The sequence below is a fragment of the Condylura cristata genome, unplaced genomic scaffold (genome assembly GCF_000260355.1).
Source record: "Condylura cristata isolate star-nosed mole 26May11 unplaced genomic scaffold, ConCri1.0 scaffold00006, whole genome shotgun sequence".
Taxonomy (NCBI): domain Eukaryota; kingdom Metazoa; phylum Chordata; class Mammalia; order Eulipotyphla; family Talpidae; genus Condylura; species Condylura cristata.
In genome coordinates this window covers 63741739-63767886 of record NW_004567107.1, presented here as the reverse complement: position 1 = coordinate 63767886, position 26148 = coordinate 63741739, and the positions used below count along the sequence as shown (strand labels likewise).

At 37.3% G+C, this 26148-nt stretch overlaps 1 protein-coding gene across 1 annotated transcript in view; it reads right to left on the bottom strand.

The window, feature by feature from the left end:
• UBE2R2 (ubiquitin-conjugating enzyme E2R 2) overlaps positions 1–26148 on the bottom strand; it is a 101868-nt gene that overhangs the window by 18972 nt on the left and 56748 nt on the right. The window contains exon 2 of the mRNA XM_004677726.2: positions 8404–8490. Within this exon, the coding sequence (XP_004677783.1) occupies positions 8404–8490 (87 nt within the window). The remainder of the gene's footprint in view (positions 1–8403; positions 8491–26148) is intronic.

Genomic DNA, 26148 nt, shown 5'->3' with positions numbered 1-26148 from the left:
AACCCCCATCAAGGGAGGTGACCCACATGGCACAGCAGATCTCTCCTCTGTTGCCTGATGCACCCTTCATCAGTGTATTTCAGTAAATATGCCTGTTCTGCTCCCTTTCTGTCTCTGGTAAATCTTTTCACCCTCCACCCCCGCACCTCTGGCCTGTAGCCCAGGGCTTGTATGCATAAATAAATAAATCATTAAAAAAAAATTGTGGGGCCCAGGAAAAAAAAGACAAGGACAGTTCCAGGCCTTCAGAATGGAAGTTCTAAAAGTTAAAATGAAGGACATCTAGCCCACATTTCATTCAAATTCAACACTGGATGAATAAAATCCCCAGTATGCTTAACATTTAATGACTTCTCTGCATGATTCTGATAAGCAGTCAAATTTGGGCACATCACTGCCTAGAAAAAAATTCATGAGTATAACTACATAAATATATATAAAAACCTGCTTGTCACAAGTTACTTACAAACCAGAGTGAAGTTCTAAAAAAGGACAAATTTGGCAGTTGGAATGAATGTTCCAACTGGGGTTCAAACCCCATGTTCAAACTGGAGTATGAATAGAATCATAAAGCAAACTGGTATTCTAACTGAAGTACATATGTGGCAAAAAGCAAAACTGAAAGAAGTGTAAAATAGAGTTCAAAACTTTAATAATGTGCATTATTGCTAAATCACATTTCCTAGCTAAAATTCCAACAGGAAATCAGTGGCAACAACATTCTAGCTTCTGTTTACCTTTTTACTGTATTTGGTTCACATAAACCAAGATGAAACACAAAGATTCTGGGAGTTCCACAGACATATTCTAACAAACTTTTTTTTTTCATATTCTAACAAACTTTTATTTAAAATCTTAGAAAAAATTTTTTTCTAAGTCATTAATGATAACTTGTTTTAATGATGAGAACATGATTTACTGGGTATCAAAGAAAATTTATTTATGTCAACTTATCCTAGCAGCTGAAACAAATAAGACATTAGCTTCTCAGAAAGCCTTTATATGTTCATCTGAAGACTATTTAAATGAATTCAAAGGAAAGTGTTTTATCTATGCAGGTTCCTTTAAGATCATTGAGTAAAATTATATAAATTTTAAATGCTCATTTAATGAACATTATAAAAATAAACACAATAAATACTGATCAGGTAACAAATCTCAATATAGCACGCAGCACCTTTATGTGAGTTCAGATCAAAATGAACTCATTTTAATTGTTTTAAATATTATCAATGAGTTTCACTGAAAATGGAAATGTTTCTGGTGGTTTAGTTATACTATATGGAAATAATGTGTCTCAAAAGAAATAGAAAGTAGCTAATAGTAGTAGTATATATGCTACGTATAAGTACCCTATGCCACATTTTATTCAAATACAATCTGTAGTTCACTTACTATTGTACCAAAGATGGCCCTCCCTGGTGGCACAGGGGGTTAGAAGCTAGCCACAGCTGCTTCAGTGAGAATTTGATCCCTGGCCCTGGAGGTGACCCACATGGCACAGCAGACCTCTCCTTTCTCACCCACTGCTCCCCTCAGCAGTGTATTTCATCGGTCTGCATGGTCTGCTCCCCACTCTGTCTCTGGTGAATCCTTAGCTGCCCCTGCACCTCTGGCTTGTACCCTAGTTCTTTAAAAAAATATATTGTACCAAAATTATATTCTTAGTTTTGATAAAGTTATCATATTTGGATAAAACAGTAATATTAGTGGAAACAAAGTTAAAAGTAAATGAGAACTTTCTTTGGTTTTTAAAAAGTTTTTCTTTAGACCTAGAATTCAAAAATGAATTTTAAAGGTTTAAACTATATATATATATATATATATATATATATATTAAGATTTATTTATTTATTCATACAGAACTGGGGTACAGGCAAGAGGTGCAGGAGCGGTGAGAGGATTCACAAGGGACAGAGTGGGGAGCAAAACCGGCAGATCTACTAAGTACACTGATGAGGGGAGCAGCAGGCGGGTCAGGAGAGATCTTCCACACTATGTGGATTTCCTCCAGGGCAGGTGGGGATCGAACTCATGCAGAAGCGGCTTAAGCTTCTTAGTGCAGTGCTTTAAACCTGCTGCGCCACCAGGGAGGGCCCTAAACAATATATTTTTTAAAGATTTACTTATTTATATATACAGAACTAGGGTACAGGCCAGAGGTGCAGTGTCGGTGAGAGGATTCATCAGAGACAGAGTGGGGAATAGAACAGGCAGATTGATGATAAATTCAATACTTTTAATATATTTGTAACATTGAAACATTTAATATATTTGTAACATTGTAACATTTGTAAACATTGAAATTAAGACTTAAAAAAAAAATTTACATAGGCCAGAGGTGTGGAGGGTAAGAGGATTCACCAGTGACAGTGGGGAGCAGAGCAGGCGATCTATTGAAATGCACTGTTGAGGGGAACAGCAGTGAAACAGGAGAAATCTGCTGCACTATAACATAGGTTATAGTTAGCTCCCTGGCAAGGGATTGACTTAGGCCATAGGGCTGAGATTTAACAGCTAGGCCACCAGAGGCACCTGAAATTAAGATATCTAAAAAACTTTTCTAAATGTTTTAAGATTTAACTTTATATTTAAAATTTATATGAAAAAAGTTTAAGACTAATAATATACTTTTTTCTACTTGGGAAGGATCATCAAGGAATGAATGCAATATTAAAATTGTGTATGCATGCAATCAATACTAGTGTAGGTTTTTTAGGTTTCATTACTTAATTCCTAGAAAGAATAACCATTTAAATATACCCGGGGGGGGGGAGGGGGCTGCAATCACAGAAATTCTATAGAAGCTCATCTAGTAAACAGAAAATGACAATAATTTAACCAAAGATGTAGAACTGTATCTTAAATGATCAAAAGAGATGAAACAGGACCAGCTGTGCTACCATTTCAACAGCAAAATAATTTTACTGTGTTATCAAACAAGAAGGAAGTAAAACCTTATTATAAAAACATTAGTTTAAGGATTCAAGTGTGCTTCTAGTCAAATTATACCCTCCATGAACATTATGACATACACAGAGACTGTAATGTGGATGGCAAGGGAGGAATGGCAGAAAAAGATACAATATATGCAATGGTTGATTTTGTTAATTTGGCTGGATGAAGAGATGCCCAGATAGCTGATGAAAAATAATTTCAAATTAGTAGACTGGGTAGAGAACAGTTGCTATCAATAATTTGGCAGGCATTATCCAATCTCTTAAGGGCATACGGATGGACAATGTATCTCTCCCATTCCACTCACTCCTCTCCCCCCATTTCTAGATCAGGGCTTTCTCTCTTCTCCAATCTTCATGCTTCTTAGAACTCATGCTTCTTAGGCTTTGGGACTCTGGGATTTACATAAGCAACTATGCCCCCAATTCCCAGTTTTTAAATCTGTTCCAGAAGAGTCACACCACTGGCTCCACCTGAGGTTCATAAATCTTCAGACTGAATTATACTCTGATTTTTCTAGCTTATATAGGTAAAACTGTGTTGTTGTTTCAGATTTCATAACTATGAAACAATTTCTGTAAGTTAGTTCTGTTTCTCTGGAGAGCCCCAATATAGTGTATCTTTGCTTTTACATTTTTCTGTAAAATGTAACTTGTAATTAACAGCTTTTTTTTTTAAAAAGATTTATCTATTGGGCCCTCCCTGGTGGCGCAGCGGGTTAAAGCACTGCACTGAGAAGCTAAAGCCACTTCCACATGAGTTCGATTCCCACCTGCCCCGGAGGTGACCACATGGTGTGGCAGATCTCTCCTGACCCGCCCGCTGCTCCCCTCAGCAGTGTACTTCGTTGATCTGCCTGTTCTGCTCCCCGCTCTGTCTCTGGTGAAGCCTCTCACCGCCCCTGAGCCTCTGGCCTGTACCCCAGTTCTGTATGTACAAATAAATAAATCTTTAAAAAAAAATTTATCTATTTATGCATACAAGAGCTGGGGTACAGGCCAGAAATGCGGGTGTGTATGTGTGTATTTACCAGAAAGTGTGGGAAGCAGAACAAGCAGACTGAAACATATCAGTGAAGGGAACAGCAAAGTGGTCTGCTGTGCCATGAGGATTAGCTCCCTGCCAGGGATCAAACACATACTGCAATGGCTGCCAACAGCTTCATAGTGCTGAGACTTAAACCCTTGTGCCACCAGGGAGGCTCTTAACAGTTTTTTGTTAAAGGAACGATCAAAGCATCGTTTTTTCAGTTTTTAAGAAGGTGGCTGGAGGTCTCATTCATTTTATTCCTACTAATCATCTATCAGCCACCTAAATAATCATGAAGACCATAAACATGAAATATGGTCTCTTTACATATAGCCTAAATTTTATTATACCGAATAGCAATTAAGAGTTCAGCCAGACTTTGCGATAGTTTTCAATGGTGCAGATCTGTAGGAAGTTCATATTATGTAAGTTATCTGATGTGTTATGGGTTGAATTTTGTATCTACTAAATTCATATGTTGAAACCCTAATTTCCAATGTGATGATATCTAGTTTTGAGGCCTCTGGGGCATAATTGGGATATATATTACCTGATGTGTATTATCTCCACTAAATTCATGTGCTGAAACCCTAACTACCAATGTGATGAAATCTAGATTTGAGGCCTGTGGGGTATAGGTTTAGATGAGGTCATGAGGCCTGGGCCATGGTCTCACTGGACTAGTTCCCTTATAATGAGAAAACAGTCTCTCCTCACTTCCCTTTCCTCGAGCCCCCCTGAGGACACTAAGATAATTCAGGAAAAGAACTTTTATCAGAAAACGACCATGCTGAGGCCCTGATTTAGGACTTTTAGTTTCCTAAAATGTGAGAAAAAAAATTTCTGTTGTTTATGTCACCTAGTCTTTATTACTCTGGAGCTTCAATGAAGACAACAGGATTTGGTAAAAGCATAGTAAAAGCAGTACAATCTTATTTTAACCATTATTTAAAAATACTAGTTTAAATACCATGCACTAATAATGGCTGAATAGTATCCAAACTAACACATCCTTACAATTTTGGGGACTCTAAAGATTAGTCCAATTTTTCTGAGAAAATACCTGGGTCTACAATCAAGAATAAATCTTCAAAACCAGAACCTTAAGTGAAAAAGAAAAATATTCTCATATGGGTTGTATTGAGAAGCCTAAAATATACTGCCATTTTGGCCCTCCCTGCTGGCATAGCGGATTAAAACACTGCACTAAGAAGCTCAAGCCACTTCTGCAATGAGTTCGATCCCCGCCTGCCCTGGAGATGACCACTTTGTGTGGCAGATCTCTCCTGACCCACCCGCTGCTCCCCTCAGCAGTGTACTTCTTGATCTGCCTGTTCTGCTCCCCACTCTGTCCCTGGTGAATTCTCTTGCCCTCCGCATCTCTGGCCTGTACTCCAGTTCTGTATGAATAAAATAAATAAATCTTAAAAAAAAAATACTGCATTTTACTCATTTATCTGTGAGTATTGTATAGAAAAAATGATTTCTACAATTGTTTAAAAATTTTTAAAAATCTTTACTTCAGGCTACTTTCCACTCAATTTGTGAAGAACCCAAAATTAAGTCTGTTATTTATTAAAATTTTTTAACATCACAGGGTACTGAGATTTCCAGCTACCACAGCTATGAAGTTCACCATAAAATATACAAAAACTGGGCCCACCCTGGTGGCACAACGGGTAAAAGCATAGCACTGCAAGCAAGCCATAGTGGTGTCATTGCGAGTTCTATCTCCATCCCCAGAGGTGACCCACATGCCACAGCAGACATCTCCTGACCTGCCCACTGCTCCTCTTGGCAGTATACTTCCTCAGTCTGCCTGTTCTGCTTCCAAGTCTGTCTCTGGTGAATCTTCTCACTGCCCCTGGACCTCTGGCCTATAACCCAGTTCTATATGCATAAATAAATAAATCTTTCAAATATATATGTATGTGAATACAAGAATTCCAAGGCTTATGAAGCTGTTGGGGATTCCTCTGAACACAGCAATGAGTAACAAGCTGATTCAACATACCCTGAAATAGAAGCACACTGTGTAATATAATCACTAATAACAGATTTATATTAAATTTCTTGTTCTCCAAGTCTGCCTCTGATATTTATAAATCTTGGAAACATGATGATGACAGTAATTAAAATCACTAATAAAGCAGCATTTATAATTTTGGATGATACAGTAATGTATTCATATTTAACAAAACTGTAGCCAAAGTTCTTACATTTTTAAAACTTGACATAATAAACTATTTTCCACTAACAGTAGTCTTTATTCTTAATACTCATGAATATGCAAAAATGCATCGATCTATTTCTGTATTTTGACATTTCAGTAGAAATGTATTGTTACTGTCATCACTGTCCCCTCTCTATTGTAAATAAATGCAATAAACATTTTGGTGACTAGAGCAATCTGACATGAGGCCCTTAGTATTTTTGCCACAGATGACAACATAGGTTGAATGAGTAGAAAGCAACCCTCAAGAATATCTCTTGATATATGTTTGGTCAAGAACCATAAACCCTGATCCTAGAATCACAAATAATAACAGGCCCTCTCTAAAATTAAATTCTGATACTGCTTCCAGATTATACAAAGAAAAAGTAACTTTTATGAGAGAAGTCTCTTAGGAATTACATTTGTTGTAGCCAAGCATCCACATATTTAATTCCTAACTATACTATAACTACTTCTAAAACATTTATGACACAGAAAAGAACTGCATATTCATAAGATATGCATGATTTTATTGCTGAAATTTTTATTATAAATATGAAAATTTTTAAAGAAACAAACCCATGTTAAATCTTTTTAATTAATTTATTATATTTATTTATGCATAGAAGTACTGAGGTATAGGCTAGAGGTGTGTGGAGGTGAGAGGATTCACCAGACACAGCAGGGAACAGAACAGGTACATTTACTAAAATACACTGCGAAGGGGAGTGGCAGGGAAAAAAGGAGAGGACTGCTGTGCCATGTGTGGGTAAACCTCCCTGGCTAGGGATCAAACTCAGGCCACAGTAGTGACACTGTGATAGCACTGACACTTAACTCCTACACCATCAGGGTGGCACCCATGCTAATAGCAACAAGACAAAACAAAACAGCATTGAATTACCTGTCTGTACTTTCCTCCTCAGTTTTGACTCCTATTTCTTGTTTCCTTTTGTTGAGACATGTTTGGAAATTAAATAACTGAGATGGAAATAGGTGAGTATTCGGTTTTAAAGTGAACTAGTTCTCAACAGCAAGAAAAAAACCTCAAAGTCCTTTTTCTTGCTAAGAACCTACATATGCTATGTAATACTGAAGGCAAGAATTTTTATTACTATACAGGGACACAAAAAATACTTCTACATGTACTTTTTAAAAGCAGTATGAACATAGGAAAAGACTTAATTCTTTCTAAAACAGAGTAACTGTTATACAGACAGTATGGTATTCACTGATGTTTATTTGTATTGTATTCTGATTACATCGAATACTAAATAAAATAGTATTCTAGACACTTATTACTAAAAATGTAATTATCATCCCTTGAGCTGCAGTCTGAATATAATACCTATTGAAAAATAGGTTGTGAAAAACAGCAAAGCTCCTCCAGTGTACTAACTTATAGACTGAAATCCAAATTCATTACCCTAGAACAAGTTCTTGGATACAAACATTTTAGACTATATAAAGCACTGCTTCTGGAGCAAAGGTACTTCCCAACATCCTTTAGGTCAAAAACAAGGATTACATGACTTAGGTTGTGCTTTCTTAAAAGCAGTTTTAGTAACTGAACCAAGTTTGCAATAAAATGAGACTACTTCACAACTACACTGCAATGAAGAAAATTACAAAGTGGTAAAGGAGCAGTCTTAAAGGACATTTCAGTGGGCCCTGAGATCTCTGAGAAATTTAATCCATCTTTCTATCTTATGTATAAACTGCCCAAAGTTCAGTACATTTAATTAACAAAACTAGAAATACTTCCCCAGGCAGGTGGACTTGTCAGTTTAAGAACTTCACCTTGTATTTATTCCAAAAGAGGCTCTCAACTGCAGTAGAATAAACCCCCCCCCAAAAGCTGATCCCTGATCATAGCAACAGGTGACCCTTGCTGTGAAGTTAGAGGACAGTATACAAATAAATTTGACTTTATCTACTAGTTTAAAAAAATTAAAATGTTAACACACGTGCAGTATAATCTTAACAATGAGCAGCAAAGATTTAGATCCTCAATCTTAACTATAACATACACTGGCATTAAAAAACTACCCTTAATTCTGAACAAGTAAACCGGAGGCTGATAATTAAAAGTAGGAAACCATGAGTATTCTTTTATGGCTACAGTACTATGAAACAGAGGCTACTTTAAAGAACTGTATAAAAAAAAATCTTCAAAGAAATTTATGATAGATGTTTCTTACCTCATAAATGTTGGGGTGCCACATTTTGGTCAAGAATCTGAAGGTAGGTGGTGAATATGGGTAGTCAATAGGAAATTTAATATGTGCCTGGAAATGAAAAAAATAAATAAGATACTAGTAAGTGAGATTATAGGTTACTTGTCTAATAATTCACCACATCACACCCCAGTAAAACAAAATTCCTTTCTACAGAATAGATTCTTGGAACTTACATTTTAGCATGTCCTCACAGCATCTCCAAATATTTGTTAAGATAAGTTAAGCTGCCAAACTCAATAGTTACATGACTTTTAATTGAACTCAAGAGTGATAAACAATAGTTATGTGTATACACATACTGTGTGTATATGTATACACACACAGGTGCATCACATTATTGCCTATTAATTTTTTTAAAAAGCTAATACAACCTTAAGGGACAGAATACACACTTTTCACTCACAAATTTTAACTACCACTACCCCAAAAAACTATCACTATTGTGATACAACTCTTTTTCCAGTGGATTTTTGAGAATTTCTTTATAAAATATTTTCAAAAAATGCAGATAATCTTTACAAATTTTTTTTTAGTCTCAACAATATCATGATATTTTTCCTATGTCGTATTCTCCAAATTTATGATTCCTGGGATATATGTAATACTATATTGCATGGCTATAGAAATTAATTATTTTTAAAAAATTACTTATTTTGGGACTTCAGGTTGTTTTTCACAGTTTTGCTACTGTACATACTACTGCAGTATCCATGTTTCAAATATAAAAATCCAGAAAACCCTAAAGTATCAGTAAAAAGGAGTGTATATTAATAGAACTAGGAGAATAAGCTAAGAACAAATAAGCTAAGGGGGCCAGTGAAAATAACACTCAGGATCCTCAAAAATTCTTTCTTGAATAAAAGCAAAGAGAAAATTGGCACAATTGTTAAGAATCAACTTTTTCAGAATTCTAGAAAATGAACAAAGTCTTACAGCAATTCAAGTAGCACTGACTCAAGAAAAACAGCTAAATCTCAGTAATAGTGAACTTTTTTTTTTAACCAACCTACGTAATCTAAGTCACCTTCTGCCATAAGAGTGATAGAGGATCAGTATACTGATCAAAGTTTGATATAAGTAAAAAGGGTAAACCTTAGACACTATTCTAGTCTGTACACAGAGTAATTGTCTAAAATAGTGATTGGGGGGGGGGTCCCAGGGCTTGGGTATGGTCCAGGTTCTTTCTCTTTATTCACATATGGTCAGCAGTAGATCTGCATAGGCATTATGAAATGAAGTATGAATAGATGCCCCTAAGGAAAGGGCTTGGAACTGATGTGGAGATGGCACTAAAATATGAACTTGATTCTCTCGTTATCTTGTGTATTTTGATTTAATAAGATGTTATGCATATTTACACCCACCCCTGGGAGGGTGATGAAACAGTTTGTGAGGGCCCTTCCACATGCAAGCTGATCCTCCTTGCTGTGTAAATCACTTAACAAAGGTCACTCCAGCAGTGCTGGAACTGAACTAGTAGCCTGGAAACCCAATACCCAGGCACCAATGCCATTTTTTACCTGGACTGTTGAACTCTGTAATGTTTTAACTTGTCATAATCCCTTGCCCTGCTCTCTAGAGTAGCTTGAACTTAACTGTTCACATCTGAAATAAAGACCAAGAAATCACAGAACTTCCTCAAAGCCTATTTCCAGAGGACTGTCATTATGATCTTCCTGTGACTTTCCTAAGAGCCTCCACTTGGAAGCTGTCTGTATCTGATCTCATCTGGAGCTTGGTCAAGGTGAAAATATCCTAACCAGTCAAACTACAACTCCAAAAGTTTAATAGGAAGAGGAGGCATAGAAGACGGATATCTCAAGGGCTTTGAAAAGCCTTGACAATTTCTTAGTTATCTAGAGATCAGGCCAATGTGTAGGGCAATAAATGCTCGAGTCTTAAGAGAAGTCCTTAAAAGGTCCTAAACTAGTATCTCTGGCTAAACTTAAGGCTCTTGGGCCCTCCCTGGTGGTACAATGGGTTAAAATACTATGACACTATCCAAAGCCATTGCAGCACGAGTTCACTTCCCAGCCAGGAGCATGACCCACTCCTGACCTGCCTGCCACTCCCCTCAGCAGTGTATTTCAGTCGATCTGCCTGATCTGCTCTCCACTCTGTCTCTGGTGAATCCTCTCACACCCACAACCTCTGGCCTGTACCCCAGTTCTGCATACCAGAATTTTAATTCTTTTAAAGGCTCTATACAAGCAAGAACTAAAATCTAAAGCAGAATTCACAACTGCTGAAGGCATGCCCTAACATGCACCTAGAGCTCTATAACATGCACCTAGAGCTCTATAACATGCACCTAGAGCTCTATAACATGCACCTAGAGCTCTATAACATGCACCTAGAGCTCTATAATGCCATGGGAAAGTTACTGATTCCAGGAAATCAAATCACCATCAAATTAAGAAAATCTGTAGAATCGTTAGCCAGTTACTGAACTAACCAAGTGGAGACTTTACATGTAACAAAGAATATAAACATTATGGAAGCATAACAGAAAAACTGCCAAGTATGGAAACAATTATAACAAATGAGAACAATAAATTTGGTGTCCCATTATAAAATTTGAATATACCATTTTCAATAAACAATTACAAGACACCAAAGGAAATAAAGTATGGTCCATAAAAGGGGGCTAAAGTAAGGGGAGGTGGTAGTGGTAAAAATCAGTCAAAACCTGGAGGGCCAGCTACCAAATTCACTGAACTAAGACTTTATAAATGCACTGTATTAAATATGTTCAAAAGCCAAAAGGAAAAAATGGTGAAAGAACTAAGGAAGTAAGAGGAAAATAATGTTTGTTAGGACACTGAGAATATCAATAAAGAGAAATTATTTCTAAAGAACCAAATAGACTTGGGGAAGGGGGTGGGGGAACAAATATGAATTACAAAGATGCAAAATATCACAACTGAAATTTTAAAAAAATCTGTTGGCAACACCAAACAGATTTGAGCAAGTGAAAAAAAAATCAGTGAAACTGAAGATAGGTTAATTCAGATTATCTAATATATGAAACAGAAATACAGAATAAGTAACAGTTTCTCAGAGACCTACAACACTATCAAGCATACCCTACATGTACTAGGAAACAAACAGGCAAAAAGAATATTTGAATAATGTCCCAAAACTTCCCAAATTTTGATGTAAAACATTAATTCTTAAAACCAAAAATCTCAGCGAATGCCAAGAATAAATCTGAAAAGTCCACATCTAGATACATGAGAAAGCAGCAAGAAAAACAATTCATCAAATATAAGGGACAAGACAAACAGCCTCACATTAATTAGGAAACTAGTATAATGATACTCGAAGTGCAGAAGGGAGGGGAGAACCCTGCAAAACAAGAATCATATCCAGCAAAGTTATATGCCCTCCCCACCCCAAAGAGGCACACCAAGATATCCCAGTATGAAAAAATTGAGAATCTGTGATTAACAGACCTGCCCTACAAGAAATAATACACACAGCCCTTACTCAGGGCTGAATCAAAGGACTCTAGAATACAGAAAACAACATGAATAAAGAGAACTAGTAAAACTAATTGTATACTGGGTTGTCCAAAAAAATCAAGACATTTATGTTTTTATTTTAAGATTTATTTATTTATGCAAGCAAGAACTGTGGTACAGGTCAGGAGTGCTGGGTGGGGGTAAGAGGATTCACCAGAGACAGAATGGGAAACAGAACAAGCAGAATGACTGAAATACACTGCTGAGGGGAGCAGTGGGCAGGACAGAAGAGGTCTGCCCTGCTATGTGGGTCACCACCCTGGCAGGGGATGGAACTCGTGCTGCAGTGGCTAAGAATTGCTTCATAGTGCCGTACTTTAACCCACTGTATCACCAGGGATAGCCAGTATTTATGTTTTTCAAGCAAGAAAAAATGTGTCATGACTTTTCCAACAACTCAATAAATATAAAAGATACTATTAATGTATTTTTTAGCTTTATATTCTTTATGGCCACAATATATGTAACAATGTAACTTGTATGACAGCAGAACAAAGTGAAGAGGAAGGATGAGAGTTCTATAGAAAATAAAATAAAAATAAAAATAAACTAAAAATTCAGCATCTCTTTATGATTAAAAGCATCCAACAAACTAAGGGTACAAGGGAAAGTCTTAATTTGATACAAGTCATCTAGTTAAAAAAAAAAACAAAAACCATAACTGGGCCCTCTCTCCCTGGTGGCACAACAGGTTAAAACAGCAATATGAAGCTATCTGAAGTCATTGCAGCACAAATTCCATTCTCTGCCAGGGAGGTGACCCACATGGTGCAGCAGACCTCTCCTGATCCACCCTTTGCTCCCCTCAGCAATGTATTTCATCAATCTGCCTGTTCTGCTCCCCACTCTGTCTCTGGTGAATCTTCTTACCGCCTCTACACCTCAGGCCTGTTCCCCAGATCTTGTATGCATGAATAAATAAATCTTTAAAAAAATAACATAACCATTAACATATACATAAGGACCTTAGACCCTAAGTAAATTAAATGTTTTTCACCTAATGAGGAAAAAGAAATAGATATCTGCTCTCATCACTTCTATTAAATGTTGTACTGAAGATGCTAACTGGGGCAATGGGACAAGGAAATGGAATAAAAGGTATCTCCGTTGGAAAGAAGTTGAATCTACTTGCAGGTGACATCATCTTGTACACAGAAACTCCTAAGGAATACAAAAAACCCAGAACTAATAAATTCAGCAAGAAGGCAGGATAAAAAAATCAGCAGACCAGCATCAATTTATTCTGCTACACAGTAGCACAAAAAACTATGAAACTAAGAAAACAATTCCATTTATAATAGCATTACAATGAATAAAATACTTAGGAATAAATGTAACAAAAGAAGTTTAAAATTTACACTCTGAAACAAAATGAAACAAACAAAAAAGTGTTCAAAGAAATCAAAAGCCTAAATAAATGGAAAGGTATTCTAAGAGGGTCATTCCCAGGAAAGGGGGAGATTCAGGTTCCCTGCCTAACCAAGGGATGGTAGAGCTAGAGAGGAGACTAGGAAAGGAAGCAGGGTGGAAAGCAACGTAGAGAATAAGGAAATCTGAAGGAGGCACAGAGAGCAGAGAGACGTATGAAAAAGCTGTACGTGGGTTTTTGGTCCTGGACTGGCTGAAACAGATGTGGGCGAGAGACCTGCGGGGAGATCAATGATGGCAGGTTTTATCTTTGATTTTGTTCTTTTCATTCCAGACTTGCTGTTTCTGACCCTTTCCTATGGGTCCCGCCAGAAAGTGCTTTAGACTTGTGGCAGACTTTTGGGCTTGCTTTGGGGCAACCCTGCTTGGCTGGACATCTACCCAGAAGGGGATGGATAACTTTGTGTGCTTGATTTACAAACTATAATTTTTGTCTTTTCTGTGTTGCACAATAATTGTAAAAATGCGTGTATTTTTCGTCTTGATGTGGTGAATGGCAATACCAATTTAGAACAGGCAGGTCTGGAGTTTCTGGATTGCCCCTCTCCCTCCCCTGCAACATTATTACATATCTGTGGGTTTAAAGTCTTAATGACACAGCAATTCTCAGCGCCTCCCTGATGGATCAAAGGTTAAAGTCTCAGGGTATCAAGCTATCACTAGCCACTAGGGCAAGAGTTCAATCCCCAGCCAGGGAGCTGACCCACATGGCCCAACAGACCTCTCCTGTCTGACCCTCTGTTCCCCTCAGTAGTGGATTTCAGTCAGTCTGCCTGTTCTACTCCCTACTGTCTCTGGTGAATCCTTTCACCGACCCCCCCCACCACCACCACCACACACACACTTCTGGCCTACACCCCAGATCTCATACACATAAGTAAATTAAATTAAACAAAAAAGAGCAATTCTCCCCCAAACTGATATACAGATATAACGTAAAAGAATAAACTTAAGACAACTCCCACTTTCCAATTTTCAAACTTAGTACACATCTACAGTAATCAAGGCAGTTTTGGTACTGTGTAAGGACAATTCAATGAAATAGAGTTTCCAACTAACTGTGCTGAAACAACTGGGAATTCACATGCAAAAGGAGTAAATCCTCTGAAATATTCCAGAGCAGTCTGTCCCTTAACAAGACTTAACTTAGGGGAAACTAATCAGAGTCTAAAGTGCTAGGATATTATTAAAGCCTAAATAATCTGAGGGGAAAATAATATTGTCAATTTCCAACCTGAATGCCCCACCTAAGATGGGGGGACGACGACAATACATGTCCCCATACCCCCTCCACCCTACCACCATAATACTATGGTCTATTTATAGCAGATTTCCATATAGCTGCCAAGAAAATATTTACAAGGCATAAATTTAAAATTTTTTTTAAATAATAATAAATCACAGCAATTAGCAGGACCAGAAATGGTAAGCATGCTAGACTGGGAATTTAAAACAACTATGAGTAATATTCTAAGGATTCTAATGGATAAAGCAAACAGTATGAATGGGGTGGGGGGGTAATGTAAGCAGAGATGAGAAAGATTCAATGAGAAATGCTAGAAATTTAAAAACACTGTCTCCACCACCACCAATGTAGCAGAAATGCAGAAATGTCTGGGGCTCCCTGGTGGCACAAGGAGTTAAGTTGCAGCACTATGAAGCTACCTGCAGCCACTGCAGCACAAGTTCATGAATTTGATCCCCAGACAGGGAGATAACCTACGTGTCCCAGCAGATCTCTTCTGCCTCATCTTCTGCTTCCCTAAGCAGTGTACTTCAGCAGATCTGCCTGTCCCTGATCTGTCTTTGGTGAATCCTCTCACTCTGGCACCTCTGGCCTACACCCCAGTTCTTGTATACATAAATAAAATTAATCTTTTGAAAAATAAAACTAAATTAACAAAGGCTCAACATCATCAGATTTCAGTAAAATGCGTATCAAAAATATAGATACCACACCACTTCATATCTATTAGGGTGGTTATAGTTAAAGAGACATGCAATTCATAAACAATGGTGAGGATGTCATGAAAATTGAAATGTCTTGTTCACTTGCTGGTGGGAATACAAATGACATTGAAAACCAGCCTAGCAGTTCCTTGAAAGAATCAACAGTTATCAAATGACCTAGAAAGTCCACCACTATGTATTCCCAAGAGAAATGAAACCAAGAACTTGTGTATAAAATATTCACAATAGTATAGTAATAAAAATATAGGAACCAGACCACCCTGGTAGCACAGGGGTTAAGTCTCACTCAGCACTATCAAGCTATTGCTGGCCACTGTAGCATGAGATAACCAAGGAGCTGAACCACATGGCATAGCAGATGTGGCATAGCAGACATCTCCTGACTTACCCACTACTCCTCTTAGCAGTGTATTTCAGTAGATCTGCCTGTTCTGCTCCCTATTCTGGTGACTCCTTTCACCTCTGTTCACCTCCTCTCACCAAGAGTATAAACATGTTATTATACACATAATGAATCTCTCTCCCTCTCTCTCTCACACACACACACACACACACACACACAGTTCTAGATATATAGGAATGTCTATTACCCAAATGACAACCATAGGAAGAATGAACAAATGAAATGTGGTATATATCCATATACTATAATATTATTTGAGAATGAAGAGGAATTCAGTAATGATACATGCAACAATGTGGATTTGCCTCAATCTCCATGTGAAAGAAACCAGTCACAGAAGAACCACATAAAAGAAAAAACTTATTCTTAAACTTATGAAATGTCTAGAGGCTGCCAACAAATGGAGGTGAGGGAAAAATCAGGAGAAAAATAGGTGGTTTTTATACTGATTGTGGTAATGGTAGCACAATTTTATGAATATATTACAAACAATTTTTCTTTTAATTAATGAATTGTATATATGCATAAAAATCATGATAAAGCAGGTGGTTTTTTTGTTTTTTTTAAAGGCTGGAACTCAAAATTAGTCTTGCCCCAGTAGCACAAGCATGCCAAGTTTCTCCTATCTAAGCTTTCAGATATCATTCCCTAGTAACAGAAATCAGGGAGATCTTTGAAAAAATATTTGATTTCTAGGTCTAGGAACAAAGAAAATACAAAGTGAGCCTGAAGCAGTTATAGTACATGAAAGCAAAGAAATGTTAAAAAAAAAAAAAAAGGCTTGAAAACTAAAGTATTAAATAACTCAGTGCTGGATGATAACTCAAAGTATAAACAATATATAAATGAATGAAATGACAATATATAAATGAATGAATGAATACTGGCATAAACCATTAAATTAAAAAATACTGGGGGGGGTAAATATTTCTTATTGTAGTACCCCAAATGAGAAAGATTCAAGAAGTTGAATTTTAATTTCCCTCCCCTTGATTATGGACTGGACTGAATGACTCCACTTCCTAAGAACAGGATATGTGAAGAAATATCTATCATGCAGAGACCTAGCAGACAACTCCATAACTAAGTTATCAAGGTTAACATGACAGGGTTATAATTTTTTAAAACATCATTCTTCATATCTGTACAGTGTATGCCTATTCACCGAGGTTGTAGTCCCCATGGAACTCCCACCACTAACTAACCGATGTTCCATCACCACAGTCCCTTGTGCTCTTCCCACCATTTTGATCCTACTTCCCTCTCTCCCCCTGCAGATTGTCTCTGGTTTATACTGTCTGTTGATTTTGATTTTTACTTTACTATGATTACTTCCTCCTACCCACCACCCACCCCCAACCCTCACATTCCTCCTGAAAGTGAAAACATCCAGTATTTTTCTTTTTCTTTCTGGCTTATTTCACTGAACATGATCCCTCCCAGCTCCACCCATGTTGCCACACTGGCATGTGTTTATCTTTTTTGACTGCTGAGAAAATTCCATTGTGTATATGTTCCACATCACCTTGATCCAGTCACCTATTTTTGGGCTTTTGGGTTGCTTCCATAGTTTACCTATTGTACACAGTGTTGCAATACACAAAGGGGTACAAGTGACCTTTTGAATTAATGTTTTTGTGTTCTTTGGGTAGATACCTAAGAGTGGAATTGCTGGATTACATAGAAGCTCCATTTTTAGCAGTGCTATTATGACCTCCCTGGTTTGATATGGTTCAAAAAGATTGTCAAAAGTGTGGTGTTATTCCCCACCAAAACTCCAGAACAACAATCTAATCACGAGAAAAACACTAGACAAATCCAACAGGATAGACATTCTACAAAATACCAGTAAATTCTCAAATTTGTCCAAGGTCATAAAAAAAGAAAAATTAAGAAACTATCAAATATTAGCGACTATGGAGACATGACAACTAAATTTAATACAGTAGCCTCTACTGAATTAAGGAATACTAAAATGAATTTAGTGATGGCAGGGAAGATAGGAGTATAACTACTAGTGGAGTTTCTTTTGGAGGTGATGAAATAGATGAATTAGATGGTAATGGTTGTATGAGCTTATGAATAAAATAAAAACCACTGGACTGTACACTCTGAGAGGGTGAGTCTTATAATATGAATGTTAATTTTTCTTTTAAAAAAATATATTAGCTAAGTCAAGTAGGGGAAAGGAAGGGAATTATAGTGGCCATATTAATGTTCTATAACCTATACCTTAGTTAAGCAGTATTATCAGGGATCAAGAGGGAATTCTGTAGTAACAGAACATCAGAATACAAAACAACTGCAAATTATCACTGAAATGGGAAATCCACGGGCATTACAACTGAAATGAAAAAATGCACAAAATGATGTAAAAATAAACTATATTATAAAAAAATCAATGAAAGATAAATAAAAATCTAGAATTATATTTGAAAACATCACAACTCTTCTCAATAATCTAAAGCAGAAGCAGAAAATCAATAAGGATACAGAAGACAATATAACACCCCACAAAAGGATATAGACCCTTTTCATAACACATGGATAGATGCATCATATTCTGTGATATAAAATATACCAGCAACTTTAGAAGAACAGAGATTATATAAAGCCATGTCCTATACACACAAGTGAACAGAAATCCCCGAGTGTTTGGAGAGCAAATAATAGAAAAGGTAATCCACGATTTAAAGAGAAAGCCACATAAGTAATTAGAAAAGATATTAATTGAATATGAAAAATGACATGAAAACTTGACATGTCTCTAAGGCAGTACTGAAAGAAATTTTTAGTGTTAAATGCTTGTATTAAATAAGATCGAAGGCTCAATTCAACAAACTTCTGCTTAAGAAATCAGAAATGTGGGCCCTCCCTGATGGTGCAACAGGTTAAAGTGCAGCACTGCAAAAGCTAGCCACAGCCACTTCAGCATGAGTTCGATACCCTGCCAGGAAAGAGTCCCACATGGCGCAGCAGACCTCTCCTGTCTCGCCCACTGCTCCCCTCAGCACTGTACTGTATGATCTGCCTATTCTGCCCGCAAGTCTGTCTCTGGTAAATCCTCTCACCACCTCTGTACCTCTGGCTTGTACCCTAGTTCTGTATGCATATATAATCTCTCTCTCTCACTCTCTCTCTCTTAAGATTTATTTATTCATACAGAACTGGGGTACAGGCCAGAGATGCGGAGGGTGAGAGGATTCACCAGAGACAAAGTGAGGAGCAGAACCGGCAGATCAATGAAGTACACTGCTGAGGGGAGCAGCGGGCGGGTCAGGAGAGGTCTGCCACGCCATGTGGTCACCTCCAGAAAAGGCGAGGATCTAACTCATGTGGAAGTGGCTTAAGCTTCTTAGTGCAGTGCTGCGCCACCAGGGAGGGCCACTCTCTCTCTTTTTTAAATTAGCCCTAAAGTAAACAGAATAAAATTAAGAGAAAAGCAGAAATAAAATTGAAAAACCGCAGACCATAATAGTCATTATGCCCTCCCCTTGTTTTCCTTTGCCTTTCCAAATCTAGCTGGATTGCAGAATTACATTTATGACTATAAAATGAAAAAACTAATCTTTACTCTTAAATTCAACAGACAAAATACACAACTGCCCCAAAATGCTCTAAATGGGGTTCAAAATTTTAAATCAGGTAACCAACATTATGTATGGGATTAGTTGAAAGACCAAGGATTCAACTGCCAATCACATTTTTTTACCCAAATGTATATTATCAAAATGGTTTGCTATGTAACAGAAAAAGTTATGTATCATTTGGTGTTCAGTGACATTAAGACATTAATTGAACTTATTATTTAAATATATTTGAAGTTTATTGTTATTTAAATATATTTGATTATTTATTAATATATTCGAATATTTATTATTTAAATATATTTGAAGTAACAATATAATTTAAATGAAAACTTTAAAAAAATGTATTGAAAGCATTTAACTAGCAGGCCCTCCCTGGTAGCACAGAGGTTAAAGCACAGCACTAAGAAGTTTAAGCCACTTCCGTATGAGTTCAATTCCCGCCTGCCCCGGAGAAGAGCCACATGGCATGGCAGACCTCTCCTGACCCGCCCGCTGCTCCCCTTAGCAGTGTACTTTTGTCAATCTTCCTGTTCTGCCCCTGCTCTGTCTCTGGTGAATCCTCTCACCCTCCGCATCTCTGGCCTGTACCTCAGTTCTGTATGAATAAATGAATCTTAAAAAAAAAAAAAAAAGGCATTTAACTAGCAAAAATAAATATAAATATATAAACCTAAATGCCTCTCCTGGATGCCTTTTGTGTATTTCCATTTTCCCCCCATATGTTTTGACCCTAGAGCTCAACATTAAAGAATGGACAAGTACTGGCTAGTAAAACCTGAACTGATTAGATTTTAAATCATAAGCAGGCAAATAGGTAAAGCAGTTACACAGATATGCATTCCTCCTACTTGGAAAAACACATACAGAAGTTCACAACTGCTTCCTTTTACATAACAGACAAGCTTAAAAGGTTTGCACAGGAGCAGAGATATCTTTCATAAGTTATATAAGTGAATTAATTCATCTTTATTGTGAGGCAGTGGAATAAAGTGAGAAGAAATTTTTCCATCTTTCTTTGTTTTTTTATTCCCAACTTTAAACATTAAAAAAAAAGTTTGTTTTTTAAAAAAAAATTTTTTTCATACAGAATTGGAGTACACCAGAGGTATGGGGGGAAGGGGAGAGGATCCACCAGACACAGAATAGGGAGCAGAACAGGCAAATGTATTGAAATACACTGCTGAAAGGAGCAGTGGGCAGGTCAGGAGAGGTCTGCCATGCCATGTGGGTCACCTCCCTGGCTGGGGATCAAACTTGTGTTGCAGTGGTTGCGATAGCTTCACAATGCTGTGCTTTAATCGGCTGTGCCACCAGGGAGAGCCAGCTTTTTATTTATGCATAGAAGAACTGGGGTAGAAGCCAGAGGTATGTGGGGTGAGGGGACTCACCAGAGATAGAGTGGGGAGCAAAACAGGCATAGCTACTGAAATGCATTTGCTGAGGGGAGCAGCGGGTGAGACTGGAGACATCTGCTGCACCACATGGGCTAGCTCCCTGGCCAGGGCTTGAACTCATGCCACAATGGCATGAGCCTGATAGCACTGAGACTTTAACCCCTGCACCACCAGGGAGGCCCCTTAAACATTTTCTTGTGACTGAAGATTTCCCAGACCCAAACTTCAGTGAGACTCTAAAAGATAATGTTTGAGGTATTCTCAAAACTACAACTAAAAAGGCATTAAATGGGCAAAAGGGTAAGAAGCAGTAGCTAAAAAAAAACAGGAACATAACCCATCTTGGGAGTAAAACTCAAAAAAATTTCTTAAACTTTAACTGTAAGTAAGTGTTTCCTCATTTTTCATTCAAAATTTTATTAAGCCTTTTTTAAGTCTCAGATTTGGGTACTGAGATGTGGTGTATATGTAAAGAAAAGTGATTTAGTCTGTTGGGCAAAAACAGGAAAGACTTCTGTTAAGTGCGATAAGGTATAACTAATAAAATGTCTGGTGGTAACTACAGGTTCTAAGACTGAATGACAGTAGGTAAAAGGCTTATTTAAGTGTTAGTGGGAAGCTACAGGAAATACTTAATTAGGAAAATTATGTGCCCTCGATGGTGGCACAGTAGGTTAAAGTGCAGCACTGCAAGCTAGCCAAAGCCACTTACCAGTTCAATGTGAGTTCGATCCCTGCCCAGGAGGGGATCCATAAGACACATCAGACCTTTCCTGTCTCAACCGCTGCTCCCCTCAGCCATATACTTCATTGTTCTACCTATTCTGCTCTCCTCTGTCTCTGGTGAATCCTCTCACCACCCCTGCACCTCTGTCCTGTACCCCAGTTCTGTATGCAAGAGTTGTGTTTATTATTTTTTGTAGCGCAGGTCTTTTAATCACAGATTCTCAGTTTCTTCATATTGGGATATCTTGGTGTGCCTTTTTTGTGGGGGCATATAACTTTGCTGGATATAAGACTCTTGGCTGATGGGCTGAGTTTTTTTCTCCCCCTTTCTGCAACTTTGAATATCATTATACTAGTTTCCCGATTAATGTTAGGCTGTCTGTCTTATCCCTTATACTTGATGAATTGTTTTTCTTGCTGCTTTCTGATGTATCTAGATGTGGACTTTTCAAATTTATTCTTGGCATTCGTTGAGATTTGTAGTTGTAAGAATTAGTGTTTTACATCAAAATTTGGGAAGTTTTGGGACATTATTCAAACATTCTTTTTGCTTATTTGTTTCCTCTCAGAAAATGTAGGGTGTGCTTGATGGTGTTCTGTAGGTATCTGGGGCACTGTTACTTATTTCTGTATTTCTGTTTCATGTTAGATAATCTGAATTAGCTTGTCTTCAATTTCACTAATTTTTTTTCCACTTGCTCAAATCTGTTTAGTGCTGCAAACAGATTTTTTAAATTTCAGTTGTGATATTTTGCAACTCTAATTCATATTTGTTCCTCCACCCCCTTTCCCAAATCTATTTGGTTCTTTAGAAATAATTTCTCTTTATTGATATTCCCTGTTAGAACTTCCATAAAATGAACATGTTATTTAACTTCAACAAATCAAAGAGAGAGAGAAGATTTTCATTTAAGAATTTTCTATAAATACTCTGAAATGAAAACTGACACTTGGAATGACCTCACTCATACAAACTGAAAGGTCTCACTTATACAAGCTACTATAAAAAATATTTTATCTTAGTTCTTAATAAGAAAAATCCAATGTTTATATATAAAATTTTTACTATAAAAGTATAGTATCTTTTTCTCACCATATCTATAAGCCATAGCGAAATATTCCTTAGGAAATCTGATATCCTTAGTAGGGAGGCTGTATATATATGTGATACATTCCAAAATCTGTATTTTACAGTTACATATTACATAAATATAAACAATGATTCTGGGTGCAGAAATATGCTGTAACCATTTAAGCTTTTTCTAACTCCTGCTATTGTTACTTAAAGAGTAAAAAAAATAATTATGGAATAATTAATTTATGAAACACTAATAAATGTAAATAAGGTGTATACTAGCTTGGCACAAAAATTTGCTGACCCCTCATCCTGCTCTAATAGGTTAATGTTATCCTGCAGATTACTTTCATATGGAATTTTGGCCATGACCAAATCAAATATGAAGTGAAATGCATCCCAATTATTTCTTGCTACCAAACAAATAAGTTAAGGGAAAGTTTCCCAGTCTTAAAACACAACTATATTTGGCAAAATTCAGTTAATAACAAATGTAATGTTTACTGAGGCATTTGGATTAGTGCCTGGGTTAGACATGAAATGAAGACACACCCACTGCTGATTTTTTTTGCTTTGTCATCAGCTTACATCTGCTGTAAGATACATTTCCAACTTGACAGCAAAACAATCAAAACATGTTTTCTTAAGTATTAAAACCTGTAGCACAAACTTTTAAATTGTTCATTAAGTATATAGGGGAATAAGATGAGTAGCGCAGTGATGCTACCATCTATGCCATGGGCTTTAAAGTCAAGAATTATGAGTTTATAGTAATTAAAAACTCCAATCTAAAAGGACCTGATATTTTAATTAAACTCTAAAAACGTCTTAATACTGAGAAGTTACTCTCAGTACTAATATTAGTGGTCCTCTGTATTTATATTAATACAGTAATAAAAAATATTACTGGGCCCTCCCTGGTGGCGCAGCAGGTTAAAGCACAGCACTGAGAATCTAAAGCCACTTCGACATGAGTTCAATTCCCACCTGCCCTGGAGGTGACCACATGGTGTGGCAGACCTCTCCTGACCCGCCCGCTGCTCCCCTCAGCAGTGTACTTCGTCGATCTGCCTGCTCTGCTCCCCACTCTGTCTCTGGTGAAGCCTCTCACCGCCCCTGAGCCTCTGGCCTGTACCCCAGTTCTGTATACACAAATAAATCTTTTAAAAAAAAATACTACTTTCAGCTTGGAAAATAAAGGCTTTTAGTTCCTCAAAATAAATGCTACTGAAAACCAAGGGTACAATCAGCTGGGTTAATATTAAAAAAGTAGGAAAGACATTTGGACATTAGTCAGAAATATGTTAAAGCATGTATTTACTGCTACTTCCTCAAAATCCACTAAGTTTACAGAAAATACCTTTTTATTAAGAAAAAAAAAATCACAAACCCAAGGACAAATCTGAGCCACAAAAGCAACAAAAGTGTGGAAGCTGTGAACAGGAAGGTAAGTAATAATTTTTAAAAACCGGATTAGTGTAAAGCAAGGCTAGTAGCCAGAAAGCCAAGGAATAGGCATACTTCCTTCGTAGAAGTAAAAAAAAATTCAGAAATTGGAGACACTGAGAACAAGGAGTGTTGAAAATAGGAGGAATGGTTAAGAGTCTTGTAATAGAGGGCTTTCCCTGGTGGTGCAACGGGTTAAAGCTTTGCACTATGAAGCTCTCAGAAGCCACTGCAGCACAAGTCTCATCCCCCACCAGGGAGCTGACCCATATGGCATGGCAGACCTCTCCTGACCTGTCCACTGCTCCCCTCAGCAGTGTATCCCAGTAGATCTGTATGTTCTGCTCCCCACGCTGTCTCTGGTGAATCCTCTGACCCACCATACCTCTGGCCTGTACCCTAGTTCTGTAACCATAAATGAACAAATAAATCTTAAAAAAAAAGTCTTGTAATATAGTTGGATCCCCAAACCTTTCCCTCATACTCTACTCAGTGACTAGCCAATACCATACTAAAGAAGATGAAACTTACTCTCTAACATTGTTGTAATGAGGAAGCATAGAACTTGCTCACTGTTGTAAGAGAGTAAGTATAGAAATCAAACTGGAAACAGGGAAAATTTCATTACTTTTCTAGACTTTCTTTTCCCACCGGGATCCAAGAAGGCCGATAGAAGAGAGGAAAACGTCAATTATACTTACATGGGGATGAAATGGAGGGAGGGAGTAATGAATTTAAAGATATAACAAATGGGAGCCCTCCCTGATGGCACAACAGGTTAAAGCACAGCACTATGAAGCTATTGGCAGCCACTGCAGCATGAGATCAATCTCCAGAGAGGTAACCACATGACATGGCAGAGCTCTCCTGATTCACCAGCTGCTTCCCCTCAATAGTGTATTTCAGTAGATCCACCTGTTCTGCTCCCTACACTGTCTCTGGTGAATCCTCTCATCCCCCATATCTCTGGCCTGTAACCCAATTCTTGTATGCATAAATAAATAAATCTTATTTAAAAAATGGGGGGGGGGGAGAATTCCCCCAATTAGTCCAGTCCAGACATTTTATCATCCAGTAGCATCTAAGAGTCTACACAAATCTCCCCTTGCACACAGAGCTTGAATTTTCAATTTGCTTTTTAGTAACTCATTCTTAAATAAGACGGTATCTGCAGACATTTAAGAAATGCCAAAAACAAAGGAAGGAGGACCTTAAAGCAAAAAGGCACCTTAATAAAACATGTAACATCCCCAGAATGCTTACAAAGATATGAAATCCATAAAGCAATGAGACACAGTGTGGGGCATAAAAAATAACTCCAAAAAAAGGAGGCTTTAGATATGTAAAAAAAATAAGCTAGTGAAGAAGAAATATCTATCGATACATGTATGCGTACAGACTATAAAACAGAAGAACAGTCCATGAAGGCCAACATTCACATAACTAGTTTAAAAAGACAAAACAGGGGAGGAAATTATTCAAAAAAAATTTCTAAAACTAAAGGACACAAGTAGACAGAACTTGCTAATGATAACTATTAAGAATGCAAAAACCTGCACCAAAGCTTATTGTGAAATTTTAGAACACTGGAGAAGAACCTATATATGTTCTGAATAGTAGCTACAAAATGCAACAATTATATTCCAAAAAAGGTTGGCAAGAGAAAAGGGAAAAGATTCCATTTAGAGAAAAGGTTTCCTTGAGAGACTTTCAATAGATATGGAAGCATGAAATCAATACCTTCAAAATTCTGAGGAAAAGTTATTTTAAATCTCTAATCTACACTCAGCAAAACTATCATTCAATTATGAAGACCAAGTAAAAGTACATTTAGATATGAGGTCTCAGTATACCCTTCTAACTAGAACCTACAAACTACTGCAATTAATATTAGTTCAGCGAGGTCAACAAATGCAAAATAATTATACAAAAACAATATATACATGCCTATATCATGGCAATATTTAAAAAAAAAAAACATTTCTAACAATACTACAGTAGCATTAAAAAAACCTATGGGGCCCTCCCTGGTGGCGCAGCGGGTTAAAGCCCAGCACTGAGAATCTAAAGCCGCTTCCGCATGAGTTCGGTTCCCGCCTGCCCCGGAGGTGACCACATGGCGTGGCAGACCTCTCCTGACCCGCCCGCT